We start from the raw sequence: 20,359 nt of genomic DNA on the forward strand, positions 1-20,359 counted from the left end.
AAGATGGAATCGTACTCAAAGATCGGCAACCAAAACAAAAGGTGGGTTTGTTCTTGTCTCATGCGTGTGATACTAGCGATCCAGTCAAGGACCGCCGCCATCACAGCATCCAGCTCAAGATCAGGCAATAGGGAAGAGATGCAGATCGAGCGAGGTAAGAGACGTACATGGCACGGGCTCGGGGACAGAGGCATTTCGAAACAAGAGAAAGAGAGAGAGAGAGAAATAACGGGTTGTCGTTGCCACGCAGTCATGAGGCAAAGAAGTGCCTGTTTGAAACAGTATTCGTTCGACACAGTGTAGGTCGACTCACATTTTCTTTTGCCCGTCACTTCTCTAACGGGGGAGGGTATCGTCAATCGAAGCCGGCTGCCACCCAGATTCAAATACCCCATAGATAGCAACAACAGCTTTCATTCCCGGCGCCATTCGACTCCGGCCTGTGCCTAGTATCATATGGCAAAATCAGTAAGCCACTCGTGTTCTCATATCCGAAATCTTCCGCTCAATCTCCCTAACACTTCGATCCAACTCTCCCGCAATCATTAGTTTCTTGTCATTCGGAAGCAAGAAAAAGGTCTCGCAAAGATCGCCATCAATGGTGCCTTTCGAAGGCGCATAGTACGACCGGTAGATGAGATGATCTCTGCCCAGAATTGGGGGATTGCCATTGTTCGACGCAAGTTGCGTCTCCAAAGATTGGAAGAAGTCAACGTCCTCACGACTCACAAATGGCACGAGCATGCCAATTGTGCCCTGAAATCCTGTCCAGAACACTACGTCTCGACCACCGGCCACGAGACTCGTCTTCTGGATACTGGTGGGAATGTCGCCAGGAAAGTAGTGGACCATGAGACTTAACCGGTTGGGTGCACCGTTGAGGTACGCCCGTTCATGGATCAGATGCGCACCGGAGCCGTCCTCGTCTGCCTCTTCGGAAGCCTTGGTGGGACAACGCAATAACCAGAGATTGCCAAACTTGTCGCCGCCGGCCACGGTCTCGTAATCGACCATTGTACAACAAGTCGTCCAGCGAGCAATGACATCGTCGGCGAAGGGAATGAGCTTGTTCTCCTGGTACTTGTATACACAGTATGACACACTCTCTTGGATGTCGCTGACGATAATCCTGCTTCCTTGGGTCTGGAGGCCGACGATGATGTTCGGTGTCGCTTGGACTTGGCATTTGCGCAACATTTGCTTCATTCCGAGGTCATAGATCCGCAAATCTGCTCCAATGCCTGCTAAGAGCCGGCCTTGGAAAGCGAGCAGGGCAGTTGGAGGTTGCTCCACTTTCGTTTTGTGGATGAACTCGAGCTCTTTCCCGTCCTCGTGGAAGCGATAAACGTGTAAGAACCCTGCCGAGAACGAACGAGGACTCACCACCAGATCCTTCGCCGTCCCGACAATCAGGAAGGTCTCATCATCTTGAGCTGCGAATGGGGCCGCTGTGATGCTAGTGGCACACTCATTATCCTCTAGGTTAAGTGTAAAGACAACCGATTTGGTTGTGACTGGGTCCACAATTTGGATACATGACGCCCAGTGACCAGTCCCGCGAGGATATCCAAACTCTTCTGGAGGGAGTTGAACGGCGTCCCCATTGACTGCCGTAGATTCTGTAAGCAGCTTTGCCCTTGTGGCGGGTGCAAGAACGTTGTTGTCTGCTTCGATGACGTAAAATAGGGGTTGTTCGGGGTGTTTGACAAATTTCCTTGGGGTATAGGGAAGTGGAATGTTCTCTTGGAGTAGATTCCGGGAGAGATCTTCGATGGTGAATATCCTAGAGCAAATAGTCAGAAAAAGACGCATGCAGGTATAAGTTCGAACAGATTGCGGCTTGGAGAACATCAGAAGGAACAATTGGTTGAGTTTTGGAGTCCGCACGAGTCATTGACTCTCGGAAAGAGCATAGTTATGGTTTCATCACTTAAAAGACTTGGGCTTTGAGGGCGTGGAAACTCACCTTAGATTTTGTCCTTGAATGCCCACCATTCCTTCGGGGCATTGTTCGCTAGTAAAATTCCAGACATGTTGTAGACCAACGTAGTCGAGGGGAGTGAGCATAAAGCCGTTGGTCTGTTTATCGGTATAGCCAAGCCATGAGCGTGAACTTACTGCCATGACGGCGTTCTGTCCCTTCACCGAAACCCGGAAAAGCTTCGCTGGCTTGAGACCTAAGAAGCGCGTCCGCGTGTCTGAGAGCTCACCAGTGATCTCGTCCAGGACCGTTCGCAGGTAGACGCCAGAGTAGAGACCAATATGGAGATACAGAGTACTTCCGCCAGATGTGGAGTCTGCCATGGCCATGATGGACAGCGCGGAAGGCGCGGAGGTCAATGCTTGCACAGATTTATTTTCGAGCGTGGAGTCGGGATCCAGGCTCAATATCCTAACCGTAGAATCGTCGCATCCAACCGCGAGGAATGAGCTTCGAACGCGACCCTCAGGCACTTCTCCAAGTGATAAACAGGTCACGGTTCCAGTCATTTCTCTCCGCTCGTCGTATTCTGCCAGGGATCCATCGGTGTCCATCTCGAAATAGACAATCTCGCCCGAACTTAGGGCGACGGCAACTTGTCGCTCGTTTGTGGTAGCAGCGACAATAGATCGATGCTGGGGTGCCGGCCATTCGTTCACCCGCTTATCTGCGCGAATGTGTCGAATGCCCTTGGGATGGACTTGAATCAGGGCGTCTTCGCCCAGTTGCTGCACGGCGAGGGTCGGGGCTGTTGAAAGAAACCCCGTATCTGTGACTTCTTCCACCGTTTCTCCGATGCTGAGCACCAGGGTTCCCGTACGGAACGAGAGGACGATATAAGCATCGTACTCATCTTCCCTTGCCAATTTAGTCGTCCACACAGCCTCAGGCTTGTCCGGAAGCTCTGACTCCACAATCTCCGATACTGACAGACCGTGCTTCAAGGTCTTGAAACTGCTTCGAGCACCTGATCCGCATATCGAGTAGATCTGTGGAGCATCTTCATCGAGGAGATTCGCGACCTTACAGTCCAGGAGCGGGTTCGCGGAATCTATGCTTTGTACAAGGTTGAGATTTGAGAGGGGTCGTACGTGGAAGTACGCTGGGGTGTAGGATTCTGTTGGATCTGAAGGAAAATCGTCACTCGTGAATTCTGTCTCGTCGTCGTCGTCTCCAAGTTTTTCGAACTGGTAGAAATGGTGGTTGCCGCTTTCACTGCTCACAAACAAGAATCCGCTCTTCAAGATAAGGAGACTGTTCGCCACAGGGACCGTGTCGAAGTACTTCAGTTTCAGTGCCTTCACCTCACCAGTCGGCTGGCCATTGTCGTCCTCCACCATCTCTATGGTGACTTTGAAGAGATCACCATCCTCGGTTTGCAGAAGCAGGAAAAATTGGCCTTTCATCTTGTGCATAACTCCCGCCACGATGTGACGCTTGCGCTCGGGATTCTCAAGCACACCCCTTCTCCTCGGAATTGGTACACGAAAAGCCTCTTGATTCGAGTGTCTGTACGTAATGTTATCTTCCCCACAGACGAGAACGCCGCTCGGACCGTCAGATCCACCGGGGACCTGAAAGAGTTTGGTGGCACTCCTTGCTACAGGTTCAGCCCACTTGCGAACGACATGGTTGAGGCCGAGGTCAAGCTCGTAGTAGACCAGGAGCTTTTCCACCTCTTCCAGAGCCTGCCCACTGGGATCCTGGTCCACCTCTGTGTAGTCGACTTCGAGTGCCGCAAATATGGGATTTTCATAACCCACATCAAGGGCTATACATTCAAAGACAATGGTCTGAGGTTTGTGGGCTTCGAGCGGCGAAGAAATCGTGAGCTCTGCTTGGGCATTTCGATTCAAGACATAAACCAGCTTGTTCTTTTCGACGGATGCAATCAGACACGCTCGTCCTTTCGGATCGACGGCCAGATATTGACCGGGAATGACTCTTCGAATGCCTGATTTTCCATAGGTCTCGAGATGTACGCGATTGAAACGATTCTGGTCGCGAAGATATTCGAGGATGGTGATGCGCCCGGAGTCGGAGCCGACAATCAGATAATCTGCCAGACATGTTAATGTATGCGCCGGTCAATGAAAAGGCACCACTGACCTTTACTGCTCCCCGCCAGTCGAAAGGCGGCCAGAGACCTGATGATGCCGAAGCAATCCTGGGTGAAGAGAGGGGAGACTTTTCCCTGGGTAGGATCGGGTCTGTGGATGGTGAGCTTGGAGCCCGATGCTGTGATTATCTGTTGCTCTTTTGTACCGGCAAACTGACCCAGGACTGCTTGAGTGATGGCTGAAGGCGGCTGTATAGTCAAGCTATACATAAACATAGAGCTCGTCGTCGCCATGATGGGCGCTGGTCTCAGCAGATTTTGGACCGCTTTTTGGGATGTGGTGTAATTCTAGGAGACATCCAGTGACATGGCTGCTTGCATTGTCGCAGAATCTCAGGTCTAGAGTATCCTCATAGAGTGCTTTTTTGGTCTGAAATCGTAAACCTGGGTCGTGTTGTATTTCGCAAGCCAGCAAGGTGAGCGGGCGCAAAAAAGTTCAAGCTCGCCAAGAGCTAGTTCTGGCTGCGGTCCTGATGAGGTAACTGCGCCGAGAGCCATCCGCCGCCCATACGCCAGTATTACTATAGCCCTTGGGTGGTTGGTACCTAGGTGGCCCTCTCTTCCGTGGTTCTGGTGGCGCGGGCGGCCTCCACCCCCTCCCTAACGGCACCATAGAGGGCATCGGTCATGCGGCAAACACCGCTGGTACTGCAACTGCGCAGTCAGGAACCCAGCGCAGGCGCAACTCGACTTCGTCACTCTTGCCATCGATTCATCGGCCAGGTGGTCAGTCTTGACTTGCTCTTGTCGAGAAATCTTGATATGCCACTCTACGTACGCTCTTGCCAATCCTTCGTCCTCAATCATTTCAACTGCCTTTAGAGATCGTCAACGCCTGGGCTTTTCGCCTCTTCCTTTGTCTCTGGCAGATCCATTATCTAGCAAGCTGCCCTGCTGTGGGCTCCGTGGTCCGATCTAAGCATCACCTCCCTCCAATTACAAATCCATCGAACACAAATATCCTTGCCTGTGTGGCGTCTCAACAATGGCCGACGCTGCTGGCGCTGAAGATGCCACTGTGACCTTCCACGTCAAGTCCTCGGGGAGCCAGAAATGGACACTGACCGTGCCTCTGTCGACCACAGCGCTCGAGCTAAAGGGCAAACTCGCCTCTGAAGAATACGCCAATGTTCCAGCATCAGCTCAGCGGCTGATCTACAGCGGAAAGGTGCTGAAAGACCACGAAACCCTCGCTTCTCATGGTGTAAAAGATGGCAATACGATGCATCTGGTCAAGAGCGCTCCCAGCAATCAGAGACAGAATCCGGCCGCACAATCCTCTTCGACCTCGACCGCTACCTCGGGACCTGCACCACAAGTCGCAACGGGAGTGCCTCAAAACCTGGCAGCAGGCACTGGGAATGATCCTCTGGCCGGTTTGACAGGTGCCCGGTACGCGGGATTTGCGCAGTTGCCCAACGCCAGCATGTTCCAAGAAAACCTCACACCTGACGACTTCCTGCGCCAGTTGGATAACCCCCATTTCCAGCAGATGATGCGTGAAGCCATGGGCAACCCCCAAGTCCAAGACATGATCATCAACCAGAATCCACATCTTAGAGCGATGGGGCCCCAGGCAAGACAAATGCTCAATTCTGACTACTTCAGATCCATGATGACGAACCCTCAAATGCTTCGAAACATGATGCAGATGCAGCAACAGATGGGTATGGGTCCTTTCGGTGGTGCGGGTGGGCAGGAGGCCTTTCCTGCACCCGGCGTCACCAACACAACGGAACAGGGCACTCCTGGTGGCACTCCTCAAAATGTACCCAGCAACCCACTGGGGCTGCCAATGCAGGGTCGGGGTGGCACCGGAGACACAGCCGAAAGGGCGGCAGAGCAGGCCGAACACATGCTGTCCGTTCTAAATCAAATGAGAGACGCGACTCGGGCCCTTGCCGACGCCTATGGCGTCCCCAACACCGCTACGACAGGAGCTCAAGGTGGAGAAGCTGGGTCCAATAACCAAGGAGCCGGTGCACAACAGCCGCAAGCCGCCGGGAACATGGCAAACCAGACGCAGCAGCGTATGAACCCGTTCATGGCCCTGTTTGGTGACCCAGCCAGAAACCCCAGCAGCACCTCACCACCGCCATCAAACCCTTTCAATCCACAGCAGAACCCATTTCTCCAGAACCCCGGAGCACTGCAACAATTTCTAGAGGACATGAATGCTGCCCGAGGCGGCGGCGGCGGCGGCCAGGCTCCGGACTATGGCGACCTGTTTAACCTCCTGGGTGGTGCGGGCCGACCAATGTCACCCCCAGACACCCGACCACCTGAGGAGCGATATGCGCAGCAACTGCAGCAATTGAATGAGATGGGGTTCTATGATTTTGACCGGAATGTTCAGGCACTGCGAAGAACTGGGGGCAATGTGAACGGCGCAATAGAATACCTGCTCAGTCACCCTGCAGACTAACGATGCGAGGAGGTGTTTTTACCTTCCGGGATTTGTTTCCACAGCCATGGCGAAGGACCTGCAACATGCGCCAACCATATCTTCTAATGAGCGGCCCCAACTCAACATGTACAATGTATGCACTCCACAAACAAGTGCGTGGTTCTAGCTATCGTTTACTTGCCTCGCCCGTTCAGACTCTCGTCTCGGGCCCCAATGCCTATTTGAAGCCATCAAGCTATTTGTTCTCACTTTGGAGGTTGAAGATTGGTGATCATCCAGACCGAGTCCCTCCTGGGTTCTCAGCACAACTTTGGCTCCAGTATGCGAGCCATCATCTCTCCACCTGTCGTCCTAGCATTGACCCAAGGCCGCTTGAGGAGTAGGCTGGTTAAGTGCACTGACAGACCGATGGATTCCATCACATATTCAGCATCCACCTAGGCTCAGATCCACGTATAGCTTTCTTTTCCCCGTATCATCGACCTCGATTTCTCTTACTGCAGTTGCATCTATTACACGCCCGACTCCCTGACACTTCAATGCACATTGGACGAAGGGTCCACAAGACACCTCTGCTCTGTGCACCAGTTCCTGACCGCGATGGCCTCGCAGGGCATCTCGCGTGGAGTTGCCGACGTACAAACCCACTCTCACATTCTTGATCCATCTGCGATGGCGAGGCTGGATGCCCAAGAACAGACTCTCCAGGCAGAGTCCGTTGCATACAATAAATCGCTTGGGAGGACTGAGCAGCGGACGAACTTCGTCGTGCATCTGGCGGCACACCCTGAGGAGGCGGTTGTCGAATTGTTTGTAAACGCTGAAGCCTTCACAGCATCCGCTGGGGTGATTTGGCGTGCACCTGCCGGGTTTCGAGGGGCATCTGCACGGTTCGACTTCAGTTGGACCGAGAACGAAGTTCCATATCTGCAGGCGCAGTTCATATGGGAGCGTGAGAAGAGGAGGGATCATGATATGATAGTGATCAGAAGGCCGGAGGGTTATTTAGTGTCTGGCATGGGGGCTCAGCCTGGTCGGATAGAAAACACTGACAAACAAATGAAATCTTGTGTGCTCTGCTCTGTCTTTTTCTTTATGGAGAGAATGGCGCGCCGCCCATCGTCTGGCCTTTGATTGATATGTAGCATCTTTCTCCCATCACCCACGATACGCGCACACCGCTCCATTCCTTAATCCACAATGTCTCATTAAGCCCTTCCGTGACCGTCGTCGCCTGGGGGCGAATTGCAACGCTTAATCAGCTCCTGTGCCGCAGTTTCGCCGACGTCGGCGAGAGAATATAAGATGTCCATACAGATAAGCGGAGACGTCAGCCGGAGTACATACTCGGTATATGGACGTCGCAGCAGCCTCGTTGACGGAGGATGATAAGATTACTCATGGCGTCTAGAAAAAAAAGAGCACCAACCTCGATCCAGCAATAGGTGGCTGCGTGGTTAGCCAGCTAGCTGCTTGGGCAGAGTGTCGTTTCTCTCTCTCTCTCCTCTCTGTGTGTGTGGCCCCGCCTGGTGGGCTGTGTCAATCTTCCTCCATGTCATGGTGCTGCTCGTCGCCGTGTGACCGGAATATTAAGGAGCGGTCGACCACTACGGAATACTGAGTGGTGCTCACTGCTCACTCACTGTCCTCGTCGCAAAGCATACATTCTCTCCTGTGTTCCGCTTCGAAACTTCTCCGCCCGGTCTGTCTTATGTCCTGGAATCCCTTGTCAGAGCCCCTGAATGAAGCCAGAGTGTTTCACTCAGACGTGGAATGGAAAAATGCCCACGCCCGGCATGCTTTGACATGTGCCCGGTGGCATCGTTTCGTGTTTATTAATCATCATCCCAGGAGCTTGTTGTTCCGGTGTCACGGCTGGCGTTTGATCGATCCATTACCCGGCATGCCCTGGGGGAGGAGGCTGTCGAGCCAGAAGCAAGAACACAAGCACAGTGAGAAGTCTATCGCGACAATCGGATGGTGTGCAAAAGGTGAGCCGCGCTAATTACACCAACAGCAAACGCCGGATCCAGGAGGGGATCGCAATGAATGTGACTCGGCCTGGCGAATGCATTCCCCCAAGGGAAAATAGGTTGGGATAACAGATGCAGCCTCGTTGCAGGAAGTCGCAGACAGGCACGTAGGCCGGACGAGGTGGAGCAGAACGTGGCATTTCCGACGTGGTCCTTTTGTCGAGTTCACCAAGGCTTACGAGCCGTCTACGAGTTGGAGACGGTGGGTATACAGTCAGAAAGTGCCATCTTCTATTGACGACAAGATCCCCAAAGGACAGGGCAGGGCAGGGCAGCGTTTGGAGGACAGTTTTCGTGGTACTGGACGAGAAGGAGCTTCTGGCTCGTTCTCCCGGGAAGACTCGCGAGCATGATTTTGGGGCGAGGTTCTGCAACGACATCACAGCAGGCTGACCACAAGAAGCCAAATTCCAGCGACATATGAGGGACGGTGACAGAGTATCGTCATGAGTTCAACTTGTCAAGATATTGAATTTCCAACGAGTCAGCTGAACATGTCAGGTCAAATTCCCCTGTTGGTGATGAGGCTCAAGGGGATCTCCATCTGTATCCTCTCGCAACTGACACTCCCACCTCTCCTCACGTGCACGCACACTTTGCTGCTTCGCCTTGCATCGCCACCCATCTCACAGCCGACTCTTCGCAGACCTAGATCGATTCGTCAGGACACAGACAACGCAATGGGGATCGGGGAAACGTTTGATATCGTATATATATACCTCTTTTTTTGATGGTTGGGGGGATTGATTGGCTGGCTCCTCATCCATAACACATCCATCCATCCATATGGAAGAGTAGCGACGGCACCAGCAGCAGCAGCAGCAGTACTCACGAAGAACCAACAATGTCGCCCGCGATGAAGAGCGGGGACTTGTTGCTGAAGTTGGGCACGTCGCCGAAGACGGTGGCCGCCTCCTTGCTGGCGAGCGCCTTCTTGAGCCCGTCGGCGTCGTCCCAGGTCAACAGGGCGCCGATGGAATACGGCTTGGCCCCGTCGGGCGCGGGCTGGAACTGGATCACCTGCCACCCCTTGAGGCCGTACTGGCCCCAGTTCTCGCTCACCAAGGGCATGTGCGTCTTCAGGTAGTAGTTCAGGTCGAAGGTGGCGTCCGCTTCGGCCGGGTAGAGCACGGTCGCGTTGACGGGCATTTTTTCGGGTTGCTTGGTTTGGTTTGGTGGTGGTGGTGGTGATAGGAGGAACTGGCGGACGAAGTGAGGGAGGGGCTTTGTGTTTGTTTGTGTGTTGAAAGGACTGGTGTATGTACACACAAGTGCGCTGGAGGGGAAGAGCAAAGGACCAGTGACACTAAACACTGGCAGCTGGTGAATGAGTCGAGCAGGTAGATACCAAGTCACTCTTATCAGTTCTTCGTCCCAAGGAGAAAAGGAGGGACAAGAGAAAAGGGTGTGATATTTATTGAATGATTTAATACCACCACCACCACCACCACCCAAGATCACCCATTCATTACCTCCAGTTGCATTTATCCATCCATCCATCCATCCATTTATCGAGAAGGGAAAAACCCCGTCCGTGACCTCCTCTTCCTCCTCATTCTGCCCCTCTCGACGACCCTTCGGCCTCACGGACGAGAAATGTGCCAGTCATTAATGAGGGGCTTCTAGACGGTAAGGCCTCGCTCGGGGCCTCTCTCTAATTACGACCGACAACTCCCCTCGCTGTCGGCCGTGCTCCGTGTCGCCATGCTCGACTCGTAAAATCCTTCTATCTCCTTCCAGTCTTTTCCCCGCACTAGCTTGACTGGGCACGCTGGACTAGTCGACTCTGAGAACGGGGCGCCAGGCCCTGGTCCATCCTCCTGTTCCTCCTGGGTTGTCCGCGCGGGCCTGCGTGCTTGGTAGGTAGGTAGGTATGAGTGTCTTTCTTTTCGTCTGGGGTTTTGCCGAGGTTTCCTAAAGGGAAGGGAAAAAGAAGAAAAAATGTCGACAGCCCACGCACGCACACACACACAGGCGAATCAGCTTGCCTGGCCCAGATTCGATCAGACAGTTCATGCCATGGCAGCACGAAAGGATAGGACTTCGCTGGGCACAACGAGATGAGATCACAGAACACGAAATCCCCCTGTCGCTAAGTTAGATGGAGGGCTCAAGACCAGCAAGCTGAGGTCTGTAATAGACAGGTTGGAGGGCAGATAGACAGTTTTACAGCGAAGTCACTATACAGGGCTCACAGAGACCTCGGTCTCCTCGTCAATCCCAAGCATCGACTCCGTATTCACTTTGCAAGATATATTCTTTTCCCTTTAACCATTCATACGGAATTGTCGTTCGATTAGGACCAACCAGATACGCCGTACGGGTGATTGAAAACAGCTCTCTCCCACTCCGTATCTGTCTCAGCCGTGTAAAACTCGCATGCCCGGGTTATTCCAACTCATTCTCACGGCCTTGGGCCAATATACCCACAACCCTGTGGAACAACTCTGTCGGGTTGGGTGCTTGTGCCGATGAAGGAAACCTCAGCACAGCGGCAAGCTCTCCTCCGGCGCCAGCGGGCTCATTGTTGGCGATCAGCTTGGGCACTTCAGCGTGCGCGGCCGTGGCAGCTGGTGCCAACAGCCCTTGTCGACCGAAAATACTGTCCAGACTCCTCGTAACTTGCTCTCTCTCCACGGCGCCCACAACTGTCCTTGCGAACGCCCCAGTCGTCGGTCTGAGAAACCGGTATTGATTCCTGTCGTCAATAAGCAAATACCCCGGCCCTGTAGTCAGGGCAAGCAATCCTTTGACCGTTCCAGGGAACGACCTCTGATACACAACCTTCGCCTGCACGCCGGAGGTGACTTCACTGCCAGCAACAGCATCACGGTCGTTGGATAAATTCAACACCACCAATTTGCTTCCCCGCGGCTTTTCCGAACGGGAAAGACATATTGCAATGGTTCCATCGAATTTATTCTTTGCAATGTGAAACGGACTCCAGCTCTTTGGAGGGACATATTGTTCGTCGAGCTGGATGGGCGAGGAGACCAATTGGTTCGTGATTGTATCCAGGATTGTGAGAGTCTGCGAGAGGCATATGAGATAGCGGGAATGGAAGAGGAGTTTGGCTGCGCTACTCGAACCAGGGAGAAGGGACGGCTCGGAGAGGACGATTTTCCCGGTGGTAGGGTCGATGAGATGCACGAAGCGCGGCTGAGGCAATCTGAAAGCGTCGGTAGCAGATTCCGAAGAAAACTTGGACCGGTTGTCAGGCCAGAACCATGCGGCCGCAGCTACTGAACCGTCGTCCGAATAGGCCAGGGCGGCAGAGATTGCTTTTGCTTCCATGCCTCCGCGCTCAAGGGGAGCATCGTGATCGCATCGAATCGTCCTTGAGCAGCTCCAGGTGTAAAGCTGCTCATTCGCTTTGTTTCTGACTGAGACGCCGTTCCGGTGACGTGCTTTGGGTGACCACACGCGAACAGTCGCATCGTTGCCAATCGTAGCCAGTTCCAGTTTGGCGGGGTTGAACGACACACCGAGTACAGAATTTGGACCCGCTGTGTGAGGTTCATCAACCCTGGTCACTTGCTCGAAGTTGTTGTTCTCTTCATCCCACAACCACAGTCTCAGACTCGTTTCGGTTGATCGGCCGCGAAGATCCGCACTGTCGGAGCGGATGTACATACTGTCCGTGTCTTGTTCATTGGGCTGCCATTCATCTACTGTTGCTAGCCACCTACCGTCGTGGCTGATAGCAATATGGGTGACGGTGGGCTCCCTAACTGGTTGTCCGGTCGGCGCAACGTTGGATGTAGTTACCATGTTTCGACTTAAAGCCTGACGACCGATTTGGAGGTTTGATTCGACATCGTAGACTTGTAGAAGGGTCGAGTATCGCCCGTGGAACGGCCCTGTCGCGGCGGCATCGGAAGGTACAGCGGCCAATATTCGGTTTGGAACATTCGGGTGAGCAAGAATGAGGCTCGAGTTCTTCTGAGACAGCCCCAGAGCCAAGCCGCAGACGTTCGTTGAGGGAAGCAGATCGGCTGTCGACAAGATCATGACAGAATTGTCACCCAAGCGGAGTGCATAGGAGGATCCCGCAGCTGACACGCTGAGGTTCAGGATCGGAGTCGAAAGATGAGGCAGATATTGCCTTTGGTTCGAGTCCAACTGCCAGATGACAAGCACCGTCTCGTTGCCGCCAGATACGATGTAGTTCCGGTCTCGAGACCATTTAACGGTGTTGACGGCCTTGCGATGCCAATGGAGCTTGCGACCAACAATGTCCTCCGTCGAAGTTTTGTTCTTTTTCTCTTTTCCAATGAGTTTGAAGAGTATGTCTTCAAAATGCATGATGACCCCGTCGCTGAGACCAATCACAACATCGAGGAAAGGGACTTTCCGTGAGGTCTTGGATTTGCTCGAATTGACTTGTGCGTCAAAGCTCGTTATGAACCCTGGCAGTGTCATCTCCCTCCATGTGTAGGTCAAATCCAATTGGGTTTCTGGTGTGACTTGACACTGACCGACCAGTAGTTGGTCTTCTACACATGCCAACAGTACGGTCCCTTGGGCATAAGATTTGAAGCAGGCTGATAGGTTATTCTTCCGCAACACTATGCTGGTCTTGGTGAACGTGCCTCGAAGCGTATTGACGGAGTAAGAAGCAAGAAGCTTAAAGCCTTGTCCGTCGTCTTGGAGCACCAGAATCGTCTCCTCACCGTCCTGATGGCACAAAGGAAGGACTTGTTGTGAAACACTTCCTGCGTCATATCTACCTATCACGGTGGCAGTCGTCCAATCCCACAGAGACACCAGTCCTTTCGAACTAGAGACGTACAACTTTTTGGGATCTGCCTTCGACAAGGAGCAGCTGGTAATATCGTATGAGGGCTCGATGCGGAAGCTTCTGACGAGCAGGGACGTCTTGGTCGAATAGACTTTGATTTCGGCGTGTGTTGGTAGGATCAGATACTGATCATCGGCAGTCAGAATTGGATCTTGATCGATAAATGTGCCACCGCTGCCGGAGGATAATCTGAACCCGCTGTTGTTCGAGACTGAGTTTTGTGTCTTCGACTGCTTGACGAGTTTGGACTTTTGCTTATTGCTTTTGACCAACTGCTTTTTTGATTCTGCCTTTACGAGCTGGTCTAGCCTGTCTCCTTCGACCAATTGATCCGCTTTTTGATTCTCGGTGCTTGTCGCTCTTTCCTTGACCGACTTGTCTTTGCGTTTCCTCGGCCTCTTGGATCGCACTCCTTGCCCAGCTGAAGTCAATTCATTGACCAACACTTTCGATTTCAGATTGGACCCTTCAGGATTTCCACCGTTGGCACTTGTGGGTTCGGACTGTTCGTGGCTAGACTTGGTCTTCTGCCTGTCTGGTCTGCTCGAATTTTGTGGCTTTCCGCCTCTTTCCCTGCTCGATGTGGCATTGTCTTTCTTTGGCTTCTTTGACGAATCTTCCGGTTTTTGTTTGGGAGTCAGTCTCTGGGCTGGGGTCTTCGTAGGTGCCTGCTCCTTGAGTTTGCCATTACTGGAAGCTGGAGTATTTGGCTCCGTTGTGTCTTTGACCTTGGGAGTGGAATCCGGGGACTCATCCGAGGTTTTCGTTTTCAACGCAGCAGGCGACTCTGTCGCTTTCGACAACGACGCAGTGTTCTCGAGGTCGAGTTTTCCGCTTTTTCTTCTCCTCTGGCGCTTTTGCTTGTGTGGGGCGCCGTTATGGCTGCCTTCAAAGGCAGTATCCGCGTCTCGCTTTGCAGGCTGCGACATCCTGAGACGGCCAGACTTGGGCAGAAAAGCAGGGCGGCGCACGCTCCCAATTGCCTTGTAGGATGTGTTAGCGAAATCAGAAACTTTTTTCTCCGCACCGACTGCATGGAAGGTTTGCCGCATCGATCACGTGTTGATAAATTGCGGAGAAGAATTTCTGCGACTTTTCAAAGACCATCCTTGCGCCATTCTTTCCAGCAACACAACGGACATCACGAGGCTGCCGACACTAAGGTGTTTGGTGCTACTGTTCTGCGCGTGGTCAAAATGATTATCCCCATACGGTGTTTCTCCTGCGGGAAGGTATAGCGCATTTGCACCACAATTTGGGTGATCGGGATGGCAACTGACTTGCGTTTCGTTCAGGTCATCGCCGACATTTGGGAACGATACATGAAGTTGCTCGAGGGTGGCATGGCTGATGGGTTAGTACTTTCAAGCCTTGGCTCTGTTCACGCGAACAAATTCTAACCGTTCGTTCTTTCGGGTTATAGCGAGGCGATGGACCAAGTGGGCGCGAAACGGTATTGCTGCCGGCGCATGCTGATGACACATGTCGATCTGATTGAAAAACTGCTCCAGTATGTTGACACGGCTTCCTTTGGTGCAGGACAACGACAGGATAAAAGAGGAGAAGAGAAAAGTATGGCTGACAGAGTGTTGGACAGATACGATCCTTCTGAACGACGAATCAAGACCCAGTCATGAGTTAACGAGGCAAAATCACACCAACCGTAGAGATATCGGCGTTCTTGAGGAGGGTTAGAATTTTACATGCGCAAGCGGTTCAGCAGCAGTACAAAAACGGCACTCAATACCTCGATCGGTGGTGCGCCCAGGGATTCGTGGGAGCTAAAGGTCATGCGTTGTCCAACCTCAGTTCGTTTGATCGAAGCCTCCATACCAAATTTCATCGTATTTCCAGTTGGGAGTGAAGGAATCACGGGATTGACGGGCGCACGGTACAGAGTGCAACAAGTCCCAGAGCATCAGGAAGATATGTCGACGCGTGCTGGTGGTTTGATTGATGAAGGCATATGAAGATTCTTTGACCGGCTCCGGTCAGACTTGAAGAATGGGTCTCCATATACTCCACCAACATATGACCTCTGATGGAGTACCATCTCGCTGGTACCAGTCGTCAAACCCGACGTCTGTTCCTTCGACAAGCAACTCAAACATTTGCTGCTGCAACGTATTTCGCAAATTTAGTCTTTCCTCGTCATAGCGATCACGTAACGGAAGTTCAACGATGAACCTGGCCTCTGGGGAGTGGCAGATCCAGCGCCTGACAGCATTCACAAGCATCTTAGGGTGCTCGGGTGAATAAATAGGATCAGCCGCAAGAATGACCATGAATTTGTCCTCGTCGCGTTGCGGCGAGTCCATCTCATCAACCCAGTCAAGTGCCCGTGACTCGGTGCTCCCCCCGCTTGTTGTGATCAACTCCTGGTTCTGCTCGAGATTCCGCAGAAGATTTGGAAGAATCTCCGGCAGGTCAGTCAAAAGCACATGTGTTTTCCATGTGCACGCAGCCGCAATTCCCACCAAGCCAGTGCCTGCACCTAGCTCCAACACCCGAGATGGTTCATTTGGAATGTACCTACGACAATCTTGCAGTCGGCGTGACAGTAAGACGGATGAGGTCCACGTCTTGAACCCCAGATTGTCTTCTGTTAAGGTAGGCTCGTGTAAATTGACAGTGAGACGATCACTAATCTCAAATGCGCGTGTCATTGCAGGCATTGCGTTTCTTCCCGAGCGTTCACTTAGCCGGGCACTTGCAGCGGCCCATATCGCATCTCTTTGGTCTTCATCCTCAATCCAACTCAGACCAGACGAGACAATCGACGTGAGATATCTTGGGACTCCCTGTTCGCTGACTTTAGGGCGGCTGGCAGTCCCCGCAGATGAAAGACTCGGCGGCTCTGACACGAGAAGGCCCAAAACATGAAGGAGCGCCGATGCTGACGGCCTTTGATAGAGTTGCGGCAAATCATGCACTGCATAGTTCGCGGTTGGAAACGAAACACGGAAGACATAGAAGGATTGTGACGGAAAATCGAATTGGACCTACCATGGAGCATCACCGGTTCCTGAGGATCCTGGGAGGGTGGTGGCGCCTCGGTGACCTGCAAGTATGTGTCGTTGAAGGTAGAAGTCTTTGGTGACTGCCGGCTTTCGTTTGGTGGTGGCGGACTGACTCTCATCACGGAGACAAACAAACAGTATTAAAATGACGTGATTGGAGTGCTGATCACTTTTCGGGCTGTGGCTGCCGCCGTTGTTGATGAGGGTTCAACCACGCCCGTGGTGCTCGTAGGAGTAATAAAAAAGGAAGTGTGACTTTTTTCCAGGCGCTCCAGGAGTGGGTTTGACATGGATTGTGGTGGAAATTAGCAGGGACAAAACTGTTCCCTGAGGGTCGGGAAAGAAAAGATGGCCCAACATCATTGGTCGGAGAGGGTTCTTGGCATCAGATCTTGGCACTTTAGCCGCTGCTTGGTGTTGACGCTAAACCTAAAACCCAACATCTCCTTTCCTCCTCTTCCATCGGCCGGAGAATTCAAACCTTCACACTGCAAGCTGACTGAGGATTTACCTATCAGATCCTCTCCGAGCAACGTGAACGCAAACTCTCTGCCATGACTATTTCAGCACCTAGGAGTCTACATGGCAAATTTGCTGCAGCAGAGGATGCCTTGACGCAAACGAGATGTGGGTGGGCAGAATCCTCCCTCCCAAACCTTTTCAGGGTGCCACACCAAACACGCTGTAACCCCCTGTCTGGAACCCCTCACATTGCCAGCACCCAATTTCCCCCACCCCTGACCGCGATGGAAGCTGCCTTGGTTGAATCGCCTGGGTTTCCCCATTTATGCTCAGTGCTCGTTTGCGTGTTGAAAATGGAAAATCAAACCTGCCGGAAACACGGTGGCCCAGCTGAAGGATCCAAGACAAGGCCAGCACTCGGCATGCATGCCAATGGAGCTGTGTGAGACAGATATTGTGCATGCTGCAAGGCTGTGTTGAGCCACACAAGAGGGCGTGGGAGGTGTCAGTGCTGGGAATGTCGATCCAACCGGTTGATGGGCAAAAATCCAGAAGAGTCTACACGTTGTTTGAACGAGCCCGTTGTGCCACATCGCAACTTCGCACGCGTCTGGGCTGAAAACAAGACGCCCGGGGATGGGCTGCATTGTGGTTCGGCGCGATGAGCCCATGGGGCCAGAACACACCAAAGGTGTCGATGGCTTTCAGCCGCATAAACGCCAAGATCGACCACTGATTGGCTTCTCCCTTTCCTGTTTGAGCCTGGCGCTACCGCTGTTTGAGCCACCCTGAGCCGACGATCCACCCGCCAGGCACGCCTCGATTCTAACCTCCCCTGAAATATATCCACCACCGGAGTTGCTGCCCCTGGTCTGGAAGGGAATTACTTCGCAGAACGAATGCCCGCAGATGCCACTCTGACGTACCATCGCAATCAAGGAACTCGGAAAGCATATTATTCGAATCAGATTGGCAATTGTCATCCTCCTTCCCGCAGGATGACCATGGAAGTCAAACGTCCCACGTTGTCGTGGCTGACAGTTGTGTATCGATGTCGGTAAGGTTGTTGTCCCCAGAGATGGGTCGACCCTCGACCGCAATCTACCCATGACACGCTGCCATTGGATCTCGGTCTGTCACTGCCACAAATGTCCTCACAAGACCTGCTACCGATGGGATTCTGGATCTGTCGGCTTCTCTGCCCGGGTCTAGTATTTTCCTGGGAGGTGCCTCCTTTTTCAGAATCTCTCACTGGTTTAGAGCTTCGCTTGCGAAATTAGCTTACGGATTCCACGCTACGGCCCAAGTCTCAGGCCGCCCTCGTGGCTGGCTGGGGTTAATGGTGCACCGAAAGGTCATAGTGCACCGGCTCCACCAAGGCGCGAGTTGAGACGGCAGGGTTTGCATAAGTACTTCTGATGATCCCCCCCCTTTCTCACACCTTCTATTCTTTCTTCCCAGCTCGTTACCACACCTCACGATCTTGATTGACTTTTCAATCATCCACTCTTTTTTGAGCTCGTCGTTGTTTTCCTTAGGGTCTTTGTGACCTGTTCCACTCGTTTTCCAAACATTCCCACTCGCTCAATTACTTCTAGTATGCAATATTTGTCCGTCGCCCTGCCGCTGGCTGCCTTGGCCAGCGGCGTCCTCGCCAATCCTGTGCACGGTGGTTGTGTCAACAACGCCTGCTTGGCTGCTGTGACTGGCCGAGCTGCCTTGGGAGATGGTGCGCTCCGAGCTTCTCACTGCGCTAGCTTCCTGGCCACGACCGTGACCCCGATCGTCACTGTCACCGAGACCATCACTGGCAACGGACACGACAACTGGAAGCGCGCCACCGTTGCGCTCTGCCCCAACGAGGTCCCCAACTACGCCAGCGCTTGCGACGAGGCCGCCTATACCAGCGCCTGCTCGTGCTTTGGCTACACTGATGTGAAGACAACCACTGTTGCCGCGACCACCACCACCAAGACTATCTGGGTCAAGCCTACCGGTGGTGCTGGCTCCAGCTGCACCGTCGCCACCTCGACCTTGACCAGCACGGTCACTGGTACCACCACCGTCGTCAGCGGCAGCACTTGCCCAGTGGCCACGTCTTCGACCGTTACTGAGACCACGACCAAGGTCATTCCGACTTACAGCTCGTGCCCTGCCGGAACTACGACCACCGTGACCACCGGAGCCCCTGTTACCGCTACGACCGTCACCGTGACCAGCGCTGCGCCTGCCACTGCCACCACGGTCACAGTCACCGTCAGTGGTCCCTCGGGCACTTCCTCGGGCACTCCTTCGTCTTGCGTTGTTGACGATGCTTTGGCCACGACCCTGGTCAACAACTTCATGATCTTGCTCGAGTTCACCTCGTACAATGGTACTCAAGGCCCCCCCGGCCGTGGCTACCAGCAGAACGTCTCCGACGCCACTTTGGCCGACGACTTCAGCGACATTTCGGACTCGATCAACTTCATGGCCGGCTTCCCGGTGAGTAAAATATCCTCTATCAGGTTCTATAGCACTTGCTAACACTTCATTCAGCTTGGCTCCGTCACCTTCCCCAGCAAGACCGCTTTCGACATTGGCCAGGGTGTTAACCAGCCTGAGGTTACTGTGAATGCTCTCAACATCTGGCACGACTGCAACACCATCACCTGGAGATGGAGAATCACCTCGACCCGCTTCCCCGTCAACGGTATCAACCACATGATCATCAACAGCGAAGGCAAGATTCAGAAGAATTATGCTGAATTCGACAATGGTGCCTGGCTCCAGTCTTTCGGCCTGCAGTGCGCCACGAACCCACCCACCGTCGCGAGCTCAGCTGCCCTTAGGGCCCGTGCTCTAGGCCTCGGTATGTAAAAAGCGCCAGGGGGTTTGGGAGGAATGGAGAGGTGGTAATGTACGGGAGCTAGCAGATGTTTGATTTCCCACGGTAGCAAACAAAGTCAATGGTATGCACATATAGGATTTTCAGGCACAGGAGAGAGATGGTATTGCACAAGCTCGGGTGGAGGGGGGAGGTGTTCGTTTCCCTTGTTTCCACCCTATGGTTTCCTACATCTTCGGGGCGATTTGAAATGATCGATGAAAGCATCATTCTTTTTGGCATACTTCTTGACGGACTAATGAATTGCATGGCATGACCTGTCTAGAGCATGTCTCCCCGGGACTGTACCGAGTACAATTTGCTTTTTTCGGTCGCTTCCAAGGTTTTCCAACGAACGATAGCAGAGTGAGTACGTACTCGGTGCATTCCCTTGTTCGTCAAAAGGCGGTGTTTGAAGAGAGATATATAGGGAACGATGGTTGTATGTACGAGGTAACACCGTACATGACTGGATATCCTGAGTATCTTGACTATTTGTGTCATTTCCAAATCCGCATGCCAAGTGCTTTTCTGTACAGGAATACTATTCGGGTATAACTAATATTAGTTAGTGGACGGTAGGAAACCTGACTTTCTTCGCATCACCGTCAACCAATCAAGGTACATACCAATATTGCATGTACCAATCATGTAACATGATGTATGATGT

The 20,359-nt window shown here is 52.9% G+C and overlaps 6 protein-coding genes across 6 annotated transcripts; 2 read left to right on the top strand and 4 right to left on the bottom strand.

The window, feature by feature from the left end:
• Nucleotides 1-465: 465 nt before the first annotated feature.
• Nucleotides 466-4,334, bottom strand: AYL99_09459 (pre-mRNA-splicing factor rse1; the record flags this gene model as incomplete). Its single annotated transcript, XM_018840966.1, has 3 exons — nucleotides 466-1,783; nucleotides 1,967-4,040; nucleotides 4,091-4,334. The coding sequence occupies 3 exons, from the start codon at nucleotides 4,332-4,334 to the stop codon at nucleotides 466-468; spliced, it is 3,636 nt and encodes a 1,211-aa protein (XP_018689647.1).
• A 751-nt stretch (nucleotides 4,335-5,085) lies between these two features.
• Nucleotides 5,086-6,525, top strand: AYL99_09460 (hypothetical protein; the record flags this gene model as incomplete). Its single annotated transcript, XM_018840967.1, has 1 exon — nucleotides 5,086-6,525. The coding sequence occupies one exon, from the start codon at nucleotides 5,086-5,088 to the stop codon at nucleotides 6,523-6,525; it is 1,440 nt and encodes a 479-aa protein (XP_018689648.1).
• A 2,843-nt stretch (nucleotides 6,526-9,368) lies between these two features.
• On the bottom strand, nucleotides 9,369-9,689 carry AYL99_09461 (hypothetical protein; the record flags this gene model as incomplete). Its single annotated transcript, XM_018840968.1, has 1 exon — nucleotides 9,369-9,689. One exon carries the CDS (start codon nucleotides 9,687-9,689, stop codon nucleotides 9,369-9,371), a length of 321 nt encoding a protein of 106 aa, XP_018689649.1.
• Nucleotides 9,690-10,928: 1,239 nt separating this feature from the next.
• Nucleotides 10,929-14,270, bottom strand: AYL99_09462 (hypothetical protein; the record flags this gene model as incomplete). Its single annotated transcript, XM_018840969.1, has 1 exon — nucleotides 10,929-14,270. The coding sequence occupies one exon, from the start codon at nucleotides 14,268-14,270 to the stop codon at nucleotides 10,929-10,931; it is 3,342 nt and encodes a 1,113-aa protein (XP_018689650.1).
• Nucleotides 14,271-15,332: 1,062 nt separating this feature from the next.
• On the bottom strand, nucleotides 15,333-16,016 carry AYL99_09463 (hypothetical protein; the record flags this gene model as incomplete). The annotated part of the gene is made up of 1 exon (XM_018840970.1): nucleotides 15,333-16,016. One exon carries the CDS (start codon nucleotides 16,014-16,016, stop codon nucleotides 15,333-15,335), a length of 684 nt encoding a protein of 227 aa, XP_018689651.1.
• Nucleotides 16,017-18,422: 2,406 nt separating this feature from the next.
• AYL99_09464 (hypothetical protein) lies at nucleotides 18,423-19,682 on the top strand (the record flags this gene model as incomplete). Its single annotated transcript, XM_018840971.1, has 2 exons — nucleotides 18,423-19,307; nucleotides 19,362-19,682. The coding sequence occupies 2 exons, from the start codon at nucleotides 18,423-18,425 to the stop codon at nucleotides 19,680-19,682; spliced, it is 1,206 nt and encodes a 401-aa protein (XP_018689652.1).
• Nucleotides 19,683-20,359: the final 677 nt, after the last annotated feature.

The sequence above is a fragment of the Fonsecaea erecta genome, assembly GCF_001651985.1.
Source record: "Fonsecaea erecta strain CBS 125763 chromosome Unknown Scaff9, whole genome shotgun sequence".
Taxonomy (NCBI): Eukaryota; Fungi; Ascomycota; class Eurotiomycetes; order Chaetothyriales; family Herpotrichiellaceae; genus Fonsecaea; species Fonsecaea erecta.